Here is a 14,458-nt window from a genome sequence, read left to right as displayed (position 1 = left end):
AGCTCATCACCTTAAATACTTCTTCCTTTCTTAACTGCGTCTCCTTTTTGGTGAGTAATTTTATGTAGGCAAACCTGTATTCAGTAAAATAACATGCTAAATATTAGGAAACTGCAAATTAAGTTGCAGGCTGGCAAGTGCCACCATATCTTCTAATTTAGTTTTTGTGTATTTGCATATAAATACATAAATGTCATTACACACTAGCTTAGGCTTTAAATTTGTGTGGTAGTGTCACGTGCTTCTGCACATAAAAACCGTGAAGAAGAACTGGTAGTGGTGAAAATACTGCTGATAGGCATGGTAGAGTAAAAGTAAGACACATACAGCTGCTGCTGGTGGTGGTAGGAGCAGTATATATTCAGAAGGCCTCTATTTTGAATGAAATGCCCTAACTTAAAAGTCATTATCAGTGACTTCATCATATAAACGCTAAACACATCAGATAGAGATGCTTCTGAAGTACAGTTGTGCAACTCACAACGAAATTATCTTTTATCATACTAGGGAAGTTGTTGTTTTTTCTTTCTTTAAACTTCTCTTGCCAGTAAAAAGAACAACCCACCACGACCTCACCCTTTATCTTTCTTTCTCTAAAAGGAAATACATTAATCCTCATTATCCGACTAAAAGTTACTTCTTATCACAAATTTTGAATATAAATTTTCTAAATCACTATTATGCAGATGATAGCTGACAATAGCATTCCTACAAACACAACATACAGAATAACTTTCTTTTCAGCCACCAGAGGGTGACAAAACAATTTAAAAAAAAATACAGACATTGCTTGTTTGTTTGTTTGTTTGTTGTTGTTTTTATTGTTTTTTTAAAAAAAAGAAACAACAGAGAATAAAATATTACTTTCTGTCAAAATATTAAAGAAAACAAAAATAAAAACCAGCATCTTACCTGTTAATAAACTACTTAAAATAATACCACTACATAAATATAATATAATATCTGTCTGATCGTTTCCTGATAACATTTACAATAATTGATTACACAGCAGTGGAGAGTAGACTTATCACAAGTAGATGTCTTTCTGAAAGCGCTAACTGTTTAAGAATATAATCCACCCACTGTTATCATCTTCAATGCCCTGTACCAACACAGAGCAGAGCAGCTATCTGAACGCTACCCCAACAGAGGTCGATTATCTTGTTAATAATTTCACCTCCTCACTACGTACGACTCTGGATACTGTAGCTCCTGTGAAAACTAAGGCTCATAATCAGAAGTACCTGACTCCGTGGTATAATTCTCAAACACGTAGCCCTAAAGCAGATGACTCGTAATCTGGAGAGGAAATGGCGTGTCACAAATTAGAGGATCATCATTTAGCCTGGAGAAATAGTTTGCTGCTTTATAAGAAAGCCCTCCCAAAGCCAGAACATCTTACTATTCATCACTGATTGAAGAAAATAAGAACAACCCCAGGTTTCTCTTCAGCTCTGTAGCCAGGCTGACAAAAAGTCAGAGCTCTTTTGAGCCAACCATCCCTTTAACGTTAACTAGTAATGACTTCATGAACTTCTTCACAAATAAAATTTTTATCATTAGAGAAAAAATTACCAATAATCATCCCACAGATGTAATATTATCTACAGCTACTCTTAGTACCATTGATGTTAAGTTAGACTCTTTTTCTCCAATTGATCTTTCTGAGTTAACTTCAATAATTACTTCCTCCAAACCATCAACGTGTCTTTTAGACCCCATTCCTACAAAACTGCTCAAAGAAGTCCTGCCATTAATTAATGTCTTCAATCTTAAATATGATCAACCTATCTCTAATAATCGGCTATGTACCACAGGCCTTCAAGCTGGCTGTAGTTAAACCTTTACTCAAAAAGCCATCTCTAGACCCAGCAGTCTTAGCTAATTATAGGCCAATCTCCAACCTTCCTTTCATATCAAAAATCCTTGAAAGAGTAGTTGTCAAACAGCTAACAGATCATCTGCAGAGGAATGGTTTATTTGAAGAGTTTCAGTCAGGTTTCAGAGCTCACACAGCACAGAAACAGCTTTAGTGAAGGTTACAAATGATCTTCTTATGGCCTCTGACAGTGGACTCATCTCTGTGCTTGTCCTGCTAGACCTAGTGCAGCAGTTCGATACTGTGACCATAATATCCTATTAGAGCGATTAGAACATGCTGTAGGTATTACAGGTACTGTCGCTGCAGTGGTTTGTATCATATCTATCTAATAGACTCCAATTTGTGCATGTAAATGGAGAGTCCTCTTCACACACTAAGGTCAATTATGGTGTTCCACAGGGTTCAGTGCTAGGACCAATTCTGTTTACATTATACATGCTTCCCTTAGGCAGCATCATTAGAAGACATAGCATACATTTTCACTGCTATGCAGATGACACCAGCTCTATCTGTCCATGAAGCCAGATAACACACACCAATTAGTTAAACTGCAGGAATGTCTTAAAGACATAAAGACCTGGAGTCCATCTGTTAAAAATCACATTCGGTTAGAACGAATGGTGATGGTTGGGGATAACAGCAGTGAGGCAGCAGGTTAAAAGAAGGTTTAGGCTCCTGTATGGTAAGAGTAACTGCGTTTTGCTAGTGAGCGGGCTAGCTAACCTTATAGCCGTAGTGTAGCCCTCAGGCAGTAAACCAAATTTCTGGTTAGTGTCCCTTAAAAATTATTATTATTTATTTTTTATTTAATGCCACAAGACACATTACTGTTGTGTAAAATGAAGAGGAGACGAAGAGAGTGTGACAGTTGACCTGCAGGGTGCTATCAGGAGCTGCAAATGCTAATGCTAATATCTGGGTTTTTACGTGTTAAAGTTGAAATAAATATATTTTCTAAATATATATACATATAGACCTGCAGGGAGCCACATGCTCACCGTCTGATGATGAAATTTACTCAGTCCCTTGCAGGTTCCTTGATGTGGAAAACACAATCCTAGACAAAATAGTGCTTGCCTTAGGGCAATATTATGCAGTTAGACTACTCTTCTTAGGGTATTAATCCTAAATTATGGTCTTTGGGGCTGCTTGTTTCAGGTTTTTAGGTGCTTCCCTACTCCAACACACTTAATTCAAATGATTATCTTCGAATAACTAGTTGTGTTTGAGCAGAGACTGTTAAGAGGATAACCTCTGTTAATGTTCTGAGAGCACTGACTCAGTGGTGGAATGTATATATGTAGTCTAGTTTAGTAGTCTAGTTTTGTTTGGATGCAAATTTATTACACGCATGCACCAAACGTGCTGTGTTTCTGCAGAAAATTTGTCCTCAAAAACTTACTGTGAAAAAAATGAAGTTGACATCAAGTGCTGATGAGCTGGTCCAGATGTTTCTAAACAAGAAAAGAAAGAAACTGAGATTCTGGGTCCATCCAGTTCTCAAAGAAGGCAGCAGCAGAGAGAATTTCATGGTTTGATCCAGGAGTTGAAGCTGTATCACTGACAGCTTGAACTCCTGACATAAGCTTGAGCTTTTGCTGGCAGAGTGGGCAACACATCTGAGGAGGCAGAGAAATCATTGCATAGAGCCAAATGACCCATAGCAGTGTCTAAGGTAAAAATAGTATTATTTTAATGCTGCAGATTTGTCCAGTGAAAATGACTTGTTCCGGATGAATGGCTGCATTAAGAATACATGAGAATATATGCGAATACATGAGTCCAAGACATATTTTTAACACATGAAATTTTTGCACAGATTTTACACTTGCAGTGTGTAAAGGCCTTTACAGTCAGAATTCAAAAGCTGATCAAAAATGATACAGAAATTACTTGAAGGTGATTTGATATTGCTGGGAAGAGGCTGATGTATTTTTTTTTAGCTCTTTATCAGGGCCCAACATGAAAAACTCAGTTTTAAGATTAAACCAACTCTGCTTGGTGGTATTTACAGCATATGAGCAAAGGTAGTCCACATGTCATGTACGTGACTTTGTTATATGAGATCTCAACCTGCATAGCACATAGGAACACACATCCACTTTGTTTACTTTCACTGGCAGTCATCCACGAATCCACAGAGCTACAGTTACCTCATTAACTTCACTTTTCCCCTGTATCCACTATTCCAACAGTCTTATGTTTTTCTCTTGTGTCTGCTTATTATGCTTCTATTTTTGTCCAGGACTGTTTGTAATCATCCCAGAGAGAGGAGGTATCAGCATCTCAACAGAGACCAAAACCAGCAACCCCATCTGCTGCTCTGAACCTCTCTAGATAGCGTGCACAAACAGCAGCACAGACCATTAAAGTCTGCAGGCCAAAACACCAACCAGTAATCTGGAGGAGAACAAGGTGACAAACTCAGCAAATTCACAGCATCCTACAAAGAGGAGTTGGATAAGCTGAGGATTAAGAACAAAGTTGAAAATCACTGAAAGAGGAGAAAAGCAAAAATACACAAAACAGAGAAGAAACTTGAAAACATAAAGACTTGTTGGAAGTCCAGAGAGGGCTAAAGAAAGAGAAAAGGGCAACGCAGGAGGCAAAAAAAGAAATTCACGATGCAAAGAAGGAATTGTTGGAAGTCCAGAAAGCACTGGAAGAGAAGACAAGGGGACTGCAAAATTAATTGTTATAAAGATAGATGGTAGACACTGAACTGTCACAGAAGGATGGGGAAAGAAGAAGAAGAAGAAGCAGGCGAAAAAGAAGACAAACGAACAGGAGAAGACAGTCAAGAACAAGAGCTGCTTCCAAAAGAAAAAAACATCTACTAGTTACACAAACTTTGAGGAAACTGGTGGTTCAACTCAGGGAGAGCGATAGCTTCCTCTTCCTCTCCCCTTTTTCCACTTTCCCTTTATCTTCTCTACCTTCACCACTCCACCTTTAATCCACTTCCTGTTTCTCCCTCCTTTCATCCTCCTGTCTCCATCGTCCCTCTACCACCTTCTCTCCCCTGGCCCTCCACTTCACCTTCTCTCTACTCTACCTTCATTCTCCCTCTGTCTCTTCTTCTTCATCCTTTCCTTACCTTTCCTTACCTTTGAAATGAAGATTCAAAGGTAAGATATATAATAATCTTCACCATCATCAGTGAATAAAAATCAGTCAATAAATAATCCTGTGTGTGTCTGCTTCTACTCCTGCTGGTATGATCTAAAAAGGAATAAAGCTTTGAAGTCTATCAGTGTTTTTACAAGAATACATTTAAATTGAAAACTCCTCTGTGGCTGTGATTGTCACATGAGCCTGAGATGAAGTGTTTCCTCCCTGTGTTTTCATAGATTTATTTCGATCTGATATTCACTCACTGAGTGCCTCTCCTGTTAGATTACGTGGGCAAAGCTTGTTGGGATTTACACCTAGAATCATTATCTGGGGCTTGAAGAAGAGGATATAAGAAAATGCAACAATAATATTCACACCTAGGACCAGAGTGTTAAGCAGGAGGAGTTTAAAAGAGAACCAGACACTCTGAGCACATGAAGCCAAAGGGAACTTTCAATTCACTATCAAATCTATTGATATCATATTGAAATATATCCTAAATTAAAATGACACAAATAAGGCTATCACAAAGCTTCACAAACAGCTGTGAACTCCTCAAAAAAGTGTCCATCATATTAAACTGATGCAGGAAAATGCATCTGGGACTTTTAAGAGTTTCCTTTTCAGTCAGGTAAGCCAGAGTCAAGTTAGGTTCATTTTCAAAGTGTTCCTGAATTTAAACAGGTGAAATGACAGAAAAGGGGATCATCTCCTCCTCTAATGAAGTCTCAGAGCAGCTTCTGGGGGTAAGGAGGATCAGGGCTGAAGAGAATCCCACTCAATGTGCACTTCCATGGCATCACCAAATCACAACCTGTGTAAAACTAGCAAAACAACCTAGCTAAACTGGTCATTGTAAGTGGGGAAAATTGCAATCTCAAATCAAAAAACATGCTACACATTAGGAAATTACACTTTATGTTGCAAGCTAAGTTATACCAGCATATTTTTTTTTGGCATTTGTGTATTGGTATTTGTGGTAGCAGAGTTATATTTAGAAGGCCTGTAACTTGTGTGAAATGTTCTGACTTTATTATGTTACATACACACACATACATACAAACAAAGCAACTCAGAGGCTTTTTTTTACTAAATGATCTTTTATTATATCAGGGAAGTAGTAACTTCTCCTGCCAGTAAAAAGAGCTACCCACCATTGCTTATTTAGCTTTTCTTCTCAAAAAAAGGAAGTACATTAATCCTCATTATCCAACACAAAGTTATTTCCTTGCCTTATAATTTACCAGCAAGCTTTGAAATGTGCAAATGACAAGTCTTTCAAAATCACCATTATGCAGCTGATGGCTGACTATAGCATTCCTATAAACAGAATGAATCCCTTTTACTCACCTGGACCCACAACACCAACGCCCTGGTAAAGAAGGCCCAGCAGCAGCTGCACTTCCTTCATGTCCTGAGGAAGGACAACCTTGGCCAGAAGCTGCTGCTGGCCGTCCACTGCTCCTCAGCATGCTCTCCTACTGCCTGGGTGTTTGGTACATATGGGCCACAACTGAGAACAGGAAGGCCAGAACCGTAATTAACACTGCCCAGAAATGGAGGCCATTGCCAGATCCTCCTGTCTCAGGAAAACCAGGGCTATCACACATCAACCCTTGCACCCCACCCACAACCTGTTTGATCCGCTGCCCTCTGGTCAATCAGGTCCCAAACCTCCAGACTCACATACAGCTTCTTGCCCTGGGCCATTCGGACTGTAAACAAACACTATCTCCTCACACCCACCCCTGCCTACTCACCCACCGATCTGAGTAACAGTCTTTGCTCAGGCCACTCATACACAGACAGTATTCAGACCTCAGTCTTTTTCTTTGCACTACTTCCACATCGCAACTCGTTCTCTAATGTGTACCTTACTCTTGTTTTTTGTACATATTTCTCCTGTTTGTTATTCATTCCTGCTGTCTTACTATTTATATTTTATTTTGGCACAGTTGGCATGGAGCACCCACAATTTCGTTGAACAGTGACAATAAAGGGCTATTCTATTCTATTCAACCACCAGATGGTGGCAACACTACAGGGAGTGCAGAATTATTAGGCAAATGAGTATTTTGTCCACATCATCCTCTTCATGCATGTTGTCTTACTCCAAGCTGTATAGGCTCGAAAGCCTACTACCAATTAAGCATATTAGGTGATGTGCATCTCTGTAATGAGAAGGGGTGTGGTCTAATGACATCAACACCCTATATCAGGTGTGCATAATTATTAGGCAACGTCCTTTCCTTTGGCAAAATGGGTCAAAAGAAGGACTTGACAGGCTCAGAAAAGTCAAAAATAGTGAGATATCTTGCAGAGGGATGCAGCAGTCTCAAAATTGCAAAGCTTCTGAAGCGTGATCATCGAACAATCAAGCGTTTCATTCAAAATAGTCAACAGGGTCGCAAGAAGCGTGTGGAAAAACCAAGGCGCAAAATAACTGCCCATGAACTGAGAAAAGTCAAGCGTGCAGCTGCCAAGATGCCACTTGCCACCAGTTTGGCCATATTTCAGAGCTGCAACATCACTGGAGTGCCCAAAAGCACAAGGTGTGCAATACTCAGAGACATGGCCAAGGTAAGAAAGGCTGAAAGACGACCACCACTGAACAAGACACACAAGCTGAAACGTCAAGACTGGGCCAAGAAATATCTCAAGACTGGTTTTTCTAAGGTTTTATGGACTGATGAAATGAGAGTGAGTCTTGATGGGCCAGATGGATGGGCCCGTGGCTGGATTGGTAAAGGGCAGAGAGCTCCAGTCCCACTCAGACGCCAGCAAGGTGGAGGTGGAGTACTGGTTTGGGCTGGTATCATCAAAGATGAGCTTGTGGGGCCTTTTCGGGTTGAGGATGGAGTCAAGCTCAACTCCCAGTCCTACTGCCAGTTTCTGGAAGACACCTTCTTCAAGCAGTGGTACAGGAAGAAGTCTGCATCCTTCAAGAAAAACATGATTTTCATGCAGGACAATGCTCCATCACACGCGTCCAAGTACTCCACAGCGTGGCTGGCAAGAAAGGGTATAAAAGAAGAAAAACTAATGACATGGCCACCTTGTTCACCTGATCTGAACCCCATTGAGAACCTGTGGTCCATCATCAAATGTGAGATTTACAAGGAGGGAAAACAGTACACCTCTCTGAACAGTGTCTGGGAGGCTGTGGTTGCTGCTGCACGCAATGTTGATGGTGAACAGATCAAAACACTGACAGAATCCATGGATGGCAGGCTTTTGAGTGTCCTTGCAAAGAAAGGTGGCTATATTGGTCTCTGATTTGTTTTTGTTTTGTTTTTGAATGTCAGAAATGTATATTTGTGAATGTGGAGATGTTATATTGGTTTCACTGGTAAAAATAAATAATTGAAATGGGTATATATTTGTTTTTTGTTAAGTTGCCTAATAATTATGCACAGTAATAGTCACCTGCACACACAGATATCCCCCTAAAATAGCTAAAACTAAAAACAAACTAAAAACTACTTCCAAAAACATTCAGCTTTGATATTAATGAGTTTTTGGGTTCATTGAGAACATGGTTGTTGTTCAATAATAAAATTATTCCTCAAAAATACAACTTGCCTAATAATTCTGCACTCCCTGTAGATTATTAGAAATCTAGCCTACCACTCATAAATTATGACAGTAAAAACCCAATAAAGATTTGTTTATATAACTTACAATAAACCTTCATACATGGACTATATTTAAATTCATTAAAGCACATTATTTTTAAAAGATTTTTATTTCTTGAAATTCTTTAAGTCATTAGCTGCGTTAATAATATATAAATAATATTCATTATTATGTTTAAATGTCTTTTGCATGAATACACAACCTCATTTTTTGTTTTCATAACTTTTTTCATAACCGTTTTTTAACAATTTACTGTAGTATTACTTTAAATGACATGCAGGGGGCAGCAGTAAACTCTGACTGCAGTTGTTTTAAGAAAGGAACAAGAAGGGGGTTCGCGCAATTACCAAAGAGCCTTGAATGAAAGAGTTCAGTATAGCTGCTACTTGCGATAACAGAGTTGCTGTCATTCATGTCAGGAGCGACGCCATCTTTCTTTTTCTTCTTCTTTTTTAGGGGCGACCAATCTTAGGCGTCTTTACCGTCTTTACAATTACCCATCATTCCCCAGAAACGTATGACCTGTCCCTGGCCTTGGTGTGTGGTGCCGTGCAGCTAGTTGTCAGTGTCTGCAGGCTGTTGGAATTAAATTAAGGGTAAACCGGCTTGTGTTTTTATCCGACAAGTCTGCGAGTAAACCGGGAGCTGAGCCACAATGCTGAAATGTAGGACTGTGTGGAAAAAGCTCGCTCCTTTGGCTAGAACTTCATCAACTCTGTGCCGGCAGAATGTGAGAAAAGCAGGTAAGTATCTAGTTACAGTAACTTGTCTTCCTTTTAGCTGACCTCGGTTTGATCATGCACTGCCTGTAGCATGATAATACACAGCAGCAAAACATGAACCCACAGGGGGGGTAGCCCTGTTAGCTTAGCGCACGTAAATTTCAGCGACCTTTGGATGGTTATTAGAATGCTAACTCAGCTAATTAGCAAACGTTAACGACGCAAGATGGAATTTCAGTAACGACCTAACTTAAACTGCACCTCATTTCATTGATTGAAGCGCCAACGTTAACTGATAACGTCAGCAAGCATGTTTTTCACGTGTCTAGTGCTGGTACAGGTGTTACACCATGTTCTGTGCCCGTTTACGCTTTGTAGCGTATGCAAGGGCCTATGTTGGATTTGAATCATGGGGTCTTGCAGTCTCTGATGACCCAGAAATGATAAGCCCAGACCTGTGCAGTATGTAGATTGCTAGAATGTACATTAATCTTCATAATAATATGTCACGTTATACCTATTACTCTTAGAGTGGAATAACACCTGCAACGCAAGTCAGATAGGTTTGCCATTGCCTCTGTTTTATAGAAAAGTAATTTAAGGCGCTTTCTTAAACCCTAGAGGTTTGATGAGGGCAAGCACAGGAGCATATATTTACTCAGTCCTTTTCCACTGTCAACATCCACAGATGTATTAAGCGTGTATTAAACAGGTAGCTACTTGGCAATTTCTTTTTATTAGAAGCAGGACTGAACCCTGATTTAGTAACGTTTGTGAACATAATTAAGAGTGCTGTAGCTTTAATCAGTGTTTAATCATGTGTGTGCTGGTTTACTGTTTCAGGTTTGAACAATGGCAGAATACCAACGCATGTACCCACAGCTCACATGTCCAGTGGGCTGCCAGGGGGTGGTGGGGATAATCTAAAGTATGCCCTCCTGGTTGGAGCAGCCTCCATTGGTGGCGTGGCATATGTGAGTAAGCTTGGTTTATCATCATAGAGAGAGTGTGCAAATTTATTAATTGGAGCAATGATTTTCCGCCCCTTTTCTTGGTGTTTATTTCTGTAAATTGAACATTAAGGGCTGAGCAATATGGACAAAAGAAAAACAAATCTATATTTTTATGCTTAATGCCAATACAAGATATTTAGAAGGCCTGCATATCTCTGTATTTTATATGGTAAATGGACTGATTATTATATAGCGGTTTTCTACTCTCCCGGAACACTCAAACATACAACATGCCACATTCACCCATTAACATCCATTCACACCCATTCACACAAGCACTTTCTTCTATGCTTTAAGTGCTTTCTAGCTAATATTCACACACACTCATACTCTGATCCATATTCAGATGGATGCATTGGAGAGCAACTTGGGGTTAGTATATTGCCCAAGGTCTTTTGGCATGCAGACTGGGGGAGCCAGGGATCGAACCACCAGCCTTCCACAGGGTGGCTGTAGCTCAGTAGATGACCTGCTCTCCTGAGCTACAGCCACCCCCTATAAAAGCAACATTATTTAATAGGCAGTGTTAAAAGCAGCTGGTTTATGTTCTGTTAAGTAGGGATGGTTCACTTTCTTTGAAGTGAGCCTGTATGAGGTTCAGATCCACAGTCACCGTGTTACTCAGAGTAAAAACTAAAATCCATGTACTGCTGTAGACACAGTCAACAGCGACGTGGATTTTAGCCACCTGAAAGTACAGCTTTTCACTGGAAAAGAAATCAAATCAAGAAACCAGATTCCATTAACAAAATTAGTAATTTTACTTCACGCAACACAGGAGTTGTTTGACCACTGCTGCAATGGCTGCTTTGTTAGTTTGTGTTATTCTGAGACTTTGAATTTTTAGTCGATGAGTTTTGATCCCACATAACACATTACAACACTTAAGTCACGCAGTGTGACCTCCAGCTTTTGTTTTCTGTAAATAAAAGTTACTGTTTTTGTCAACAGAGTCTGGTGTTTTTTAAAAGAACATGTTTTTGTAGCGTGTCATCTTAGCAAATCAGACCTTTTGATTGTTTTCACAGATGCATGAAGTTAATGTTTACTTTCAGAGTATGAATTATTAGTTGTTGGCTTTACTTAAGCTTGTTTGAATAGCAGAGCAGTTATATGGATAGATTAAAAAAAAAAAAATCAGTATAACAACCGTGATGGGAGTGATCTGCTGTCACCTCCAGCAGATTCTGACAGCCAGCTGGGCCCTTCCTCTGTGGAGTTTGCGTTTTTTCTACCAGTGTCGGTTCTGTGGGTACTCTGGCTTCCTCCCACAGTCCAAAGACATGCATGTTGGGTTATTTAGTGATTTTTAATTTGGCTGTAGGTGTCGATATGAGTGTATGCGCGTGTGTGTGCAGTTGTCTGTCTCTGTGCTAGCTCTGCGATAGACTGGTGACCTGTTTGGGTTGTAACTCGCCTGATCCCCTCTGTGAGCTGGGATATACTCCACTGCCTCAGCATATCCCAGATTGCGCAAGTAATTAAGAAAATGGTTGAATGGCTATATCACCCAGTCCTAGTTTAAAGGCCTCCACTGCCTGTTTGCTCATGACCGAAAGATAACCGTTGACACCAGATCTGACTGGAAAAATTGGACAGCTTGACAAAATGAAGCAATCATTGAAGTTGTCAGTGACTAAACTTAGTCAATTTATCTGTTTTTTACAGGCGTACCATACTATGAAAGGAGACCAGCAAAGATATCAGGCACGTATCACTGAACTTTCGTCCAGATCACAAAAAGCAGCTGCAAAAGAATCAGTCACACCCATCCAGCCCCAGCCTCCCGGTGAGCAGCTTTTAGGAACTATTGGTTAATAAAACAACTTTCACCTTTACTGTTAACCTCTGAGAAATTTCTGAATTTCATTTTTTGATTTTTTTTTTGTCCTTTAGCTGTAGAAACCACTGAGACAAAAGGTGAGTGATTTCTTTGCCATGTCTGTGTATTCGGTTACTGATCAAACTCCACTTATGTTAATAACTAATAGGAAGTAAAGCTTTGTAACCTTGACACATTTAAACAGATCTCCTCCAGGCCTCTTAAGTGCAGCGCTTAAATGCTGTTCGCAGTGACACCTTTTTAAAGGAATTTGTTTTTAAAGGTGTTAGAAGAGCCTTTTAATCAGCTGACTCCATAGCACATGGTTTAGCTTTCACTTTATTTTCCATGTAAGTAGCAGATTTTGAGGCTTTAAAGCAAACTGCGTTACAGACTGTACTTGAATTGGAGACTGTTTTAAATCTCTCACTGAACCACAAACCAGATTGTCTCTTGCTCTATATGCTGAATGTTACTCAAAGTTATTTTTAACTGTGTTCTCTCTCAGCCACCACTGAGCCAAAACCTGAAACAGCTCCTTCATCCCAGGAGCCAAGCCCTCCAGCATCAGGCACTGAAGCAGTAGCCACCAGTGAAACAACCGAACTGCCTCCAGGTTGTCTGCATACTTTTTTTTTTCCTCTTCATCTACCATGCATGTTAAGCAATATAAAAAATATCTAGAGCATGCAATGCTTTCTATGCTTGGGTATTAGAAATGATGACATCAACTGGCAAAAGCAGGTCGGTGCAAGCAGGCAGGCGGCAAAGCAAATTTCCACGTGTTAAAAATATGTTGTTGGATTTGTTAAATTGAGATGTGTTTTACAACAGATTCTTTGCGTGTGTCATACTTTCATCATCTCTCTTTTTTTTGTGCGTACTGTCTATATTGAAAAGCTGAGAATTTTGCAAATGATACCTCATTTGCTGACATGTAAGTAAGATTAAAAACAGCCCCAGATAAAATAGCCACAAAGATAGCATTCAGAGATGCACTGACGAAACCAGTGAGGGAGTGGAATCGACAGAGTTACTCTGAGCCTCTTTTGTCTTACTTTCACTCTGAATTGTGCTTGCTGTTCCTCTTCCATCTGAAAATCAGCCGTGGGCTTCACACCTGCCTCTCTCAAGCTGCCCTCACATGCCCCCTATCTCCTCATTGGTGGAGGTACTGCCTCTTTTGCTGCTGCTCGGTCTATTCGAGCCAGAGACCCCGGTGCCAAGGTCAGTAAAGCCCCCATGTTCACTTTGAATTCCCTTTGTTACTTGTTTAATTGTACCTGAATTTGGTAAATATGAGTCTTTTTGTTTGTTTGTTTTTTACTGCCAGGTACTAATTGTGACTGATGAGCCAGACCTTCCATATATGAGACCTCCTCTTTCTAAAGAGCTGTGGTTCTCTGATGATCCCAGTGTGACAGAAACTCTGCGCTTCAAACAATGGAACGGAAAAGAAAGGAGGTGTGTTTGGTCTATTTAACCTTAATGCTCTCAGTTCTTTTGTCTCAGCATCTGTCTGTCCTTGGCCGTGTCTTGCTACATTATTGAAAAATTCAAGCTTCCTCTGGCACTATTGTGCCTTCTTCAGACTTAAACACGGGGCTTCCATTGTTCTTTAAAAAGGCAAAATTAAGTCTTAAAATATCTTGTTTCCTTAAAAATAGGTGTTAATTTTGCAGATTGTATTAGGCAGTCTAACTTCCAGCACAGAGAGAATTGAATGTAGGCTGTACCAGTGAAAGAACTTGGTTAACCTCATTCACATTTTACAATGAATTATTTAACCCACAGTAATGAGTTGCTGATATTAGCTGGAAATAGATGGATGCATGTATTGCAAATAAATAAGAGAGTTATGATAATGTACAGTAGACCTTTACCAAATGTAACATTGCCGACATATCATCCATCCATTTTATTAGCCACTTGGGGCTGGAGTCTATCCTAGCTGACTTCAGGCGAGAAGCAGGGTTAACCCCAGACAGGTTGCCAGTCTATCACAGCGCTAACACAGAGAACCAGTCAAGGTTTCATTCACACGTACTTCAGACTGAATTCACCAGTGAACCTAACAGGCCTGTATTTGGACTGGGGGGAAGCTGGAGTACCCCGAGAGAACTCACACAGCAGAGAACATGCAAACTCCACACAGACAGGCCTTGCCAAGTAGAGCAGGGCGATATGGCCAAAAATATTTATCACGATATATATTTGAAAATTTGCAATAATGATATAACTGACGATATAATTGATGCGAGACAAAATA

The 14,458-nt window shown here is 39.9% G+C and overlaps 1 protein-coding gene across 1 annotated transcript in view; it reads left to right on the top strand.

Annotated features, from left to right (window-relative positions):
• Positions 1–9,014: 9,014 nt before the first annotated feature.
• The window catches only part of aifm1 (apoptosis inducing factor mitochondrion associated 1), a 14,865-nt gene continuing 9,421 nt past the window's right edge, over positions 9,015–14,458 (top strand). Inside the window, exons 1-7 of the mRNA XM_005928502.3 lie at positions 9,015–9,375; positions 10,198–10,328; positions 12,036–12,156; positions 12,264–12,287; positions 12,698–12,805; positions 13,295–13,416; positions 13,523–13,653. Coding sequence (XP_005928564.1) covers positions 9,288–9,375; positions 10,198–10,328; positions 12,036–12,156; positions 12,264–12,287; positions 12,698–12,805; positions 13,295–13,416; positions 13,523–13,653 — 725 coding nt within the window. The 5' untranslated portion in view covers positions 9,015–9,287. The remainder of the gene's footprint in view (positions 9,376–10,197; positions 10,329–12,035; positions 12,157–12,263; positions 12,288–12,697; positions 12,806–13,294; positions 13,417–13,522; positions 13,654–14,458) is intronic.

The sequence above is a fragment of the Haplochromis burtoni genome, unplaced genomic scaffold (assembly GCF_018398535.1).
Source record: "Haplochromis burtoni strain Fernald_Lab_line unplaced genomic scaffold, NCSU_Asbu1 Contig_115, whole genome shotgun sequence".
In the NCBI taxonomy this organism is placed as follows: domain Eukaryota; kingdom Metazoa; phylum Chordata; class Actinopteri; order Cichliformes; family Cichlidae; genus Haplochromis; species Haplochromis burtoni.
Note: the sequence above shows the minus strand (reverse complement) of the source record. Positions and strands in the feature narration are given on the sequence as shown.